The 10,522-nt window shown below is 32.3% G+C and overlaps 1 protein-coding gene across 1 annotated transcript; it reads left to right on the plus strand.

Moving 5' to 3' along the window:
* Nucleotides 1-234: 234 nt before the first annotated feature.
* Nucleotides 235-10,413, plus strand: LOC132735524 (dopamine beta-hydroxylase-like; the record flags this gene model as incomplete). Its single annotated transcript, XM_060722481.1, has 5 exons — nucleotides 235-556; nucleotides 6,880-6,990; nucleotides 7,718-7,898; nucleotides 8,526-8,729; nucleotides 10,210-10,413. Coding segments are annotated over exons 1-5 (865 nt in total), but the record flags the coding sequence as incomplete, so codon positions are not given.
* Nucleotides 10,414-10,522: the final 109 nt, after the last annotated feature.

Here is a 10,522-nt window from a genome sequence, read left to right on the forward strand (position 1 = left end):
ACAGGTGTATGGCTATCTCGTTGAGAGCACTTATATTATCGACACCAAATACTTGTCAGTTTTCTACAATAATATGTGTGTTATGAAAAAGTCTTTGGCTCGAGAAGTATTCCTCTCTGCCATCCCTTCATTAGAAGTAAGACACCATAGCATCCAGGCAGCCGCTCCGGCAACATTAACATAAGGGTCTGAGTTATATTTAAATAAATGTTGGACCTTTATCATTTTGATCACTTAATGATAGATAAGGTTTTTCTAGTTGTCCTGTAAAAGTTACTTATTGACACATCGTATTAGTTTGCGTTTAAATACTTCTTATCTCGCGTTGGTTTATCCAGATTTTAAAGTCCTTTATGTGCATAAATGTATAAAATATGTGATATTTAAAACAATGAAAACATTATCGCTGCATTTCACATGTTTGTGCCTATTTTTTCATGGACGTCTCGTGCTTGTGGATACGGAAAACAACAACGAGACGAATGTGATAGATTTACGACTCCCCTATGTCAGAGTTCCTGAAACAAAAACTTACTATGTTTGTCAGCAATTTGAGGTAAAAGCTTTCTTATGTATTCAGTTATTTTTCATCTAGTTATCATTTGATTAAAGTAGTGGTGATAAATGAGCAAAGTCCTTACAGTCGTTGATCTTTGTCACCTCTAGAATATTACAGTTACTTTAAAGAGGTCATTTATTCAGTTCGTGTTTTCTGTAATACTGTATGGCCATTTAATTACGTATAGTAGATTTTTTGTGTAAAGCACGTTCAAAGTAATAGCTATAACACATGTATGCCTTTCCGTATATTATAATACCTTCACACTTTCATACAGTAAATTAATCAAATTATTATTTATTTAAATGTTAGCCGGGTCAAATTGAAGATATGATACGGAGTCTAAAAAGAAAAGAATATGTTCTTAATTCATTGTGTTTATTCTTTCTACTTAAAACATGGCGGAGACTGCCGTTGCATAACCACATGTGGCATAAAACATTTAACTAATTGTTCACAACTAAAAATATAACAACGTTTCAACTTTACTCATGTCTAGGGGTACATGCAAAGAGTATTAAAATATAAATCATTATCATTATCATTATAATACTGCAATGTAAAATGTTTGGAATGAATAATGATAACCTGATTAACAACACAACCTTAATTATTTATATATCTGATTGAAATAAAAAACATATTAAACTGATGATTACTAAACTGCTACTATAGATACTTAACTTGAGAATTTACTATTATGCATAAAACAATAAAATCTAAATCATTGGCACAAATGATAATACTGACAATCAATTAATTTGGCACTTATAACTGTATATACTTAACAAAAAGATGAAAAATAATAATGAATTTTCATATGTTCAGTTAGACAAATAGCATATAAACAATGTTCAAAAACAATATTTTATATGTTCGACTTTATGTCGTTTATTTAGTAATGTTCAAACAATATGTTACATGTTCGACTTTATGTCGTTTAATTGCCTTTGGGTTCATTTACCGAGCTCTTTCCAAATATGGCCATAAAACATGCTATTCTAAATAATTGTCTAAACAATTATTAAACTGTAGTTTACTTACAAAAAGTTCATAGTTATCATATAAAATGCGTATTAACAATAAACAGTAAAAATATGATGATATATAGATGAATATCAAAATACGTATGTAAAGCGTTTATCCGCGAAACATATGACTCTCAACTTTAAACATGTTTGCAAGCTAAACAATACAATGTCATTGATAACAGTTACGATAAACAAAAAATACAATGAATAAACCTATCGAAGAAAGTCTTTTTCTTTCTCTTACTTGTTAATACTTACCTAAAAAAGAAAAGAATATGTTCTTAATTCATTGTGTTTATTCTTTCTACTTAAAACATGGCGGAGACTGCGCCAAATTACCGCAAAGAATAACTTACGCAAAGAACGCTCAACATTTTTTTATAGGGGTGCCTTCATCAACCTCACACACTCCCCCCGTAAACCAAATGTCGTCCCGACATTTGCTATCAAATGAACCGTTATCACTGACCACTTAAAAACCCCAAATGATTCACAAACAATTTACAAAATATATAACTATAACAAAATGAAGACTAGAAACCAAGTAAATAAAAAAAATAGAAAAATACCTCAAAAATTTACTTATTTCAAACATAAGCTTTAAAATATTTCCCCAGATCTCAAATGAAACACTATTGACTAACATTCTTTTCAACCTCTAAGTTCACAATTATTTATACAAAGACACTTCATTATTTATTGATTCTTATCTTAAGCGCTTCCCCAGGAAACCCAACGCCATTACACTTAACAGTTTGACCACGCCAAAACCCCATGAAATGAAAAGATGGCCAGTCTGTTCAAGTCATACCCTTTTGGCTATAGAAGTTTTGACCCATTGCCAACCTGTTCTCTTTAATGACGAACCCTTTGTTCCTGAGCATCATGCCTTATTTCTATAATCAATAAATGTCTTTAAGTGACTGTATATTCTTATCAAATTGCTTAGAAAAAATTACCTAATGGTGACAACCAACACAGTGAATTAACCACTTTTTGGTAAGATGGCTGTCCCAATTTATCGTATGTTAATAACCTAGGTGCGGCTTTACTGATCGTCTTATGCCAATTTGCGGTAAACTTACCTCACTCTCGTCATCTGAGGTTACAGGTGTTCCATTACTATCTGCTTCAATTTCAGAATCCGAATCACTGGTTTGTACACATTCTTGATCCTCAACAAAGTAAAAATCTTCAGAACTTACCTCACTAAAATTGTCTTCTTCTATTGGTACATTATCGACATCATTGTCTGACTTGCGGTAAAGTCTAGGAACAAAATCTTAATTAGCCTTTGGATTTAATTTACTCACATTTTGTTGTAGTATCTCGTTGTTTGCAACAAAATCACATGGAAGTATTAAATTTCTATGAAGAACACGAGTACGCCCCGTCCCAACTTCAGGTTTAATTTCTATCTCTAATTCTGGAGCACACCCAACATCTTCCTCATCTTTAGAAAATGCGTCTTTTTCTTCCAATATCAATGCTTTGATTTGACATACCTGTTTTTCTGTCAGATCTGTTCCCTGAAGTCCAAGACCGAATGCTTCCTCACAACTCTTCTGACCATCTTGATCTGAAACAGAACAAGTCTTTACACTTACCTGTGCTGCAGCATCAACTCTTTTGTCAGCAAGAGTAATTAAAGAAGTCAAGCCTTGAACGGTCCCAAGAACTGTTCTCTTACCTAGTAATACATCTCTATTTGATGTATTTTCCACTGGCACTTGTATCTTGAACTTGGACCCCCTTGAAACATTAACCATATGGGAATGATAGACTAACCCATTATCAGAAAATTCAACTTTTGGTTCAAAAAGTGCTGAAATGTCTTCATGAACAACATCTGAATGAACTGTTGCTCTGACCCATTGAGTAGAATTTGCAGGAATTAGAAGATTTCTTTTACCAACTATTGCTTTACCATATATAGGTGTCTCATTCAAGAGCCGACAGACATTTTGAGCTTTTTCCATAGACAAACCCTTTATCCCTTGTACTAAACCTTGACACAAGTTATCTCCTACACTATCCATTAAATATGATATGACATTAAACCCTAGAATTGGTTTTGAAATAGAATTATGCTTTGTAACAAGGAAAGGCACTTTGATAGAATCTGTACAGCCTACTGATAGTGATAATTCCACCCAACCCTCAAATGGAATTTCATCCACTGTAGCAGATTTAACACATACAATTTCAGACAAAGGTCTTATTTCAGCTTTAAACATAGATAGGAGTTTAGATGGAAAGAGAGACACCTGGGCTCCTGTATCCCATAACACAGTAAATTGCACTTTATCTAATAAACAGGCAATTAAACACTCTTTACCTACTATATTAATCAATTTCTCTTTTGAATTAGATGATAAACTTAAAACTGTACCCTTAATGTGGTTACCATGGACATTGTTCTCTGTTTCTAATGATGCTATTTTGGATTTGATTTCTTCAAAAATGTTCAATTGTTCTATTTAGGGGATGTCTCTCATTAATGTCACTGGTCATCGCGTCCCTGCCCGATGACCCCTTCATGTTTAAAGCTGCTCTACATCTCTCGCATAGTGTTCTTCAGAGCCGCACTTAAAGCAGTGGTTGCATAGTTTATCTCCATCCTGACACTTTTGACATTTTTTTCTTGGTCTTCGCATGCTTGCATTCTTTTTTTTTTCGTGCTTTCCGTTTTGGTTATTAGATTGTTTCATCTGTAGCACATAACCCTTTAGCTCTTCCAACTTGCGCTTGTAGTTCTTTCATGGCTTTATTCTCCTGTACCTTAACTGTTGCTATTGTAGATTTTGTTTTTGAATTATGTTCTAGTTCATTAAGAGTTATTTCGTTCAGTGTTTTGAGAATCTCTACATCAGACACACCTGGTAGTAAAATAGGTCTGAGTCTGTGTCTTATGTTGTCTTCGCGTAGACCAGTTGCCACAGCCTGGAAAAACATCCTCTCTACCAACACTTTATTTTAAGACACCGCATCGTCTGATGCCGAAGCTGCCAACACCCTTTGGCGAAGATCTAATGCCCGCATGACAAACTCAGACGCTGACTCTTGGACCCCTTGTGTTGCATTGCATAGTCTTTTGTATAATTCAGTTGGTGTTTGTTCTTGAAAATGTGAATGTAAAATTCCCCTTAATTCCGTTAATGTAAGTTCGTCTTTTCCCTCTAAATAACTTCTTAATTTAACACCAGGTGTAATACACCTAATGACACCTTCAATTATCTCTGTCTCGGTGTGTCCTTTTTCAATGCCAGTTCTTATTTGACGGTTTAAAGATACCAAACTTAGACCACCTGCGTCTGTAATTGATCCTGATATTTTGAAGTCTCTTCTCCACATGGCTGGTGTCGGGTTAGTTTTCTCTGTGGATTTAAGAAAAGTTTTCTGTGACTTGTCATCTGATTTGCATTCTAATAGCATCCGTTCAAAATCAGCAAAAAGAAAAGCCCTTTGATCTTCTTCTTCTTCTTTTAAAATTGATTTCTCTTCATCCGCATCACATCACGTAACTTGTCATTGTTAATATCCCGGACGAGCCCCCAAATGTTGGCCGGGTCAAATTGAAGATATGATACGGAGTCTAAAAAGAAAAGAATATGTTCTTAATTCATTGTGTTTATTCTTTCTACTTAAAACATGGCGGAGACTGCCGTTGCATAACAACATGTGGCATAAAACATTTAACTAATTGTTCACAACTAAAAATATAACAACGTTTCAACTTTACTCATGTCTAGGGGTACATGCAAAGAGTATTAAAATATAAATCATTATCATTATCATTATAATACTGCAATGTAAAATGTTTGGAATGAATAATGATAACCTGATTAACAACACAACCTTAATTATTTATATATCTGATTGAAATAAAAACATATTAAACTGATGATTACTAATCTGCTACTATAGATACTTAACTTGAGAATTTACTATTATGCATAAAACAATAACAATCTAAATCATTGGCACAAATGATAATACTGACAATCAATTAATTTGGCACTTATAACTGTATATACTTAACAAAAGATGAAAAATAATAATGAATTTTCATATGTTCAGTTAGACAAATAGCATATAAACAATGTTCAAAACAATATTTTATATGTTCGACTTTATGTCGTTTATTTAGTAATGTTCAAACAATATGTTACATGTTCGACTTTATGTCGTTTAATTGCCTTTGGGTTCATTTACCGAGCTCTTTCCAAATATGGCATAAAACATGCTATTCTAAATAATTGTCTAAACAATTATTAAACTGTATTTTACTTACAAAAAGTTCATAGTTATCATATAAAATGCGTATTAACAATAAACAGTAAAAATATGATGATATATAGATGAATATCAAAATACGTATGTAAAGCGTTTATCCGCGAAAACATATGACTCTCAACTTTAAACATGTTTGCAAGCTAAACAATACAATGTCATTGATAACAGTTACGATAAACAAAAAATACAATGAATAAACCTATCGAAGAAAGTCTTTTTCTTTCTCTTACTTGTTAATACTTACCTAAAAAGAAAAGAATATATTCTTAATTCATTGTGTTTATTCTTTCTACTTAAAACATGGCGGAGACTGCGCCAAATTACCGCAAAGAATAACTTACGCAAAGAACGCTCAACATTTTTTTATAGGGGTGCCTTCATCAACCTCACAAAATGACACTCTGGTTCGCAATGTATATGTTTTCAAATATTTTTATTGATAGATTACGTTGTTTGAATTATTTGTTTAAATGAACTTTGCTTAACGCGCCATGCCTCCAGATTCATGATATTTTTTCCTAAAATATTTGAAATGTATTTAAAAGATACATATTGTATTGTGAACAAAGACAATAATTTATACATTGCAATAGGTGCTTACGTTACCAAAAAGGGATCAAGGTATAAACAAAGCCCTTACTGCGTAATTCATGCAGTTTAAACTTTTTGATAAATGCTGCTAAATAAGTTACTAAACACACAAAACCGTTTATTAGTTTTCCTTTTTTACAAGCTTAGTATATTTTTTTGTTTGTCTTGAAATATTTTGGTACATCTTGAGGCATGAGCTTTAAACCGGATTTTCCTTTTAATCGAAATTAAAATGTAAATTAATATATTACCAAACGGAAAAGTGATTGTTTTCTTATATTCGTTGATTTTGGTGAGGGTTATTCTTTTGACTGAGGAACTATTTGAAATTATGAATACTAGTGAAACATGTACGTATGTACGTCATTAACATTCATTTTGTTAAACATTTGCCTTTATTAGGTCAAAGATGACAAGCCATATCACGTGATTAGATTTGAGCCAATCATAAACAATACTGAGATCATTCATCACATGCTTGTATTCGGATGTGAATTCGAAATGGATGACAAGGTAATAATGATATCTTATATTAATAAGCAAGCAAACACTTCACATGAAATGAATACCATGCCCAATAATGAACTTTAAACAACTCTTTTGTTAATCAATATAGACTAATACTTGGTGTATTTTAAGCTCATTTTTGCTTAAGTTGGCAATATCGTATTATTCTTCACAGTATAATCACTGCCTGAATTAATTCGCCCTTTGACATTAAATTACGAAAAAAAGAGAGGAACAAAATCCAACAACAGAAGTTTATTAATATATTAATTACATGTTATACTTGCACATTGACAATCAGGTGATTATCTTGAGAAACATTTATGAAATAAAAACATTGTTTTATGAAAATATATTGTCTATGGTCAATAAAGAGATTATTCTGAGAAAAATATAAAATTATGTGAAAAAAAAAACTTTTAATTGTAAGGCTTTGTCCTCTTTTTAGATGTATGATTCATAAAGATATTATCAAAAGAAAAAAAAATATGTGAAAAAGACCTATTTATGAAAATGCCTTGTCCTCTTTTAAGATATATTATGTAACGAAATAATATCTTATTCTGTAAAAATAAAGTGACATTATTCTCACATTTTCGTTGTCAGCTGATCTGACTTGACTATATATTTTAACTGTTACATATTGGCTGTTTTAATGTCCTTCTTAATAGAAACTCTTCATTATGCTTGAATACTTGCGCTCAAATGTTTTAGGAATTTAATTATTTTACAGGGGCCTCACCCATGTGACTCGTTAGACTACAGGTGTCACACATGGCTGGGCAAGTGGGATGTTGGAATGGATGATCTTATAATGCCAGATAATGGGGGTGTCAGAATAGGAAAAGGTTCATTCAAGTATCTTCTTCTGCAGATACACTGGAATAATGAGATGGGTTCAAAAGATGAAACTGGTACGTGATGAAATTAAATTAATATGTAACACCTTCACTTCAAGTGCTGTCTTTAAACTTTCGCATTTGAAGATGTTTTGTCGTTTCATGTTTTTCTCATGGTAACTTTTAAACAGGACAATTCTTTTTAAACATTCTTGGCCAAATTTAGGTTCATACAACTAACGTTTATTATATTGGATTGTAATTAGGTTTCAAATCAATAATACAGGTTGAGTTCGAATTTAGTATCAGACAAATATTTCTTCACATGGTTATTATTATTTTGTCTTTTTCTATAAGCATAAAATTAAAGATAAGTACTTGTTACATTGATGTTTCGTCAGTAAATGACTGCTGTCTTTTATGTTAAAGTTTTGTATGCCATCAACCTAGAATTTCATTGCGTGTTGAGAAAGTTAAAACATTCAAATGCTTGACCAATTTCTAAACATGATGTCAGAATTGCTTTTTTACGAATGGTGTCTCAAGGCAATTGTACTCATCCTTAGAAAATAATAATTTTCAAAATAATACAATATTTAATTTAAATTTCCGGCACCTTAAAATAAATAATAAGAAACAAAACGAAACAATATGTTATATGATACACAATAGGGTTATCCCCTTTAAGCACCTGTTTTCCAGACAGTTCTGGGATGCGGTTGCATGTTACTTCTCATTTACGTGCAAACGACATCGGGAATGTTCAAATTGGTCAAAACGACATAAACATCCCTGGGGAAAGTGATCACGTTCTTATATCCGGAATATGTCCCGGTAGATGTACGGGTCTTATGCTACCATCACCAATCTATATTACAAACGTATATTTGCATATGCATGGACTAGGTAAGTTGTTAATATTTATTATTGTCAATCACTTAAACGACCCTTGTTGGTAATAAATATTTTAGCTTTATTTCTTTGTTGTGCGGTAACTCGTAATAATTTGATATGTCTTTTGAAGTTTTTAACGCAAGTTTTACTTAACAGCAGTCCCAAGAACGTTTCCGATTATATCAGTTTCTGAATAAACGCTAGAAGCTATTGTTTACTGCATGCAATCGCATTATTGCCAGAACAAAAACAAAACGCAACAACAATTTAGTTTAGTATTTATGATACTCGTAAAATCATTTGAAATCCGCTGTGGACCTCGTTTCATGAAATTCGTTTAATAAAAATATTATAAAAGAATATAAATTCTTCATGATAAGTGATAAAATCACTAAAATATCTTAAAAGGAAAACAATTTTAGTGCATTGCTGTCGAATAATACACGGTTCGTAATCAAATGTACTGTAGTATATAAATTTACAAAGATTTATAGCACTGAGCAGTGTCTTTTGTTGTGATTAATGTAATGCCTTCGAGGGATCACCCTTTTTCCCGTTTTTTTACACTTCAAAACAGCTTCAGCTGTAAAAAGTTGCCCCGTACTTTACTTCAGTTTGTTATATTGTTTTTGTCCTTTAGGGTCATTGATTTAATCACATTTAAGTGTTTTAAAGTGCTAGGGGGCGTCACAGGTGCTCGTCCAGTCTTGGTGCCTATATACAAAAAAATTGAAGTTAAAAAAAAAAAAAAAAAAATCAACACCTAAACAACTATCCTGCGTTGAGTGAAAGAAAAAAAAATTTGAAAAAAAAATTGTTTTTCCTATATACCATTACTATGAAAAGGTCACCTAGTAGCCGTAACGCTATGGAGCTTTACAAGGACACGCTGTGGAACAACCACAATGTCCAGTTCTGTAACAATTCAAGCTATTTTGCTAGTCTTTATACATCATGCATTTAGAAAATTGTTAACATTCTTCGTCTACCTTATATAAAATCTTAAATGTCTTACATTTAAACTCGGACACTCCAATTTGTTAAAATCTTGCAAAATTCCGTTGATGGTCGGCCATTTTGTCGAAACCGAAAGTACAAAACCTACACCGTACTGTTCTGCGCTCAGTTGCTGACGCAGGAAGCATATTGACCACCGGTACGTTACGGGTTTAGCTCCAAATAAAGTACATGATACAATCGTGATATTTCTATTTTTCTTTTATTATTTTACAGTTTAAGGTTGGAAAAATTAACGTATTTGAAAATTATCAATATTTCTTTAATATCTATCGCAATTTCTTTTCAAAAACTAAATTGTTTATAATGAAAATCAATAAAACAGTCGCAGTGGCATCTTCCATAAAAATGACATTGTTTTCTGCGTAAACTTGGGTATTTACTTTTATTCATGCAATGATATATAATTACTTTCTTACAAATAAATTACCTTTTAAGGCCAAAAAACATAGAGTTCATAATTACACTCCCTCAGAGCTATGTACAAAAAGTACCGGAAAACGGAGTTTAGCTAGGTTTTCGAATTACGCAATATCAACAATGTCAGGTCTGATTATTGACAAACAACAAGAAGCTATTCAGACAGCAGTGTCAGGGCACAATTTTATATTAATTGGTCAACCAGGTACGGGAAAATCCTATACAATAGGTAAAATCTATGAGCAACTGAAAGTTCAAGGTAAACAGGTTTTTTTAACATGTACAACTGGCATCGCTTGCACAAATTTTGGGGTCCAAGCTGAAACAATTCACCGATGGGCTGGATTGGGAAGACGGTCGTTCACACG

The sequence above is a fragment of the Ruditapes philippinarum genome, unplaced genomic scaffold (genome assembly GCF_026571515.1).
Source record: "Ruditapes philippinarum isolate M1 unplaced genomic scaffold, ASM2657151v2 ctg5578_1_1_1_1, whole genome shotgun sequence".
In the NCBI taxonomy this organism is placed as follows: domain Eukaryota; kingdom Metazoa; phylum Mollusca; class Bivalvia; order Venerida; family Veneridae; genus Ruditapes; species Ruditapes philippinarum.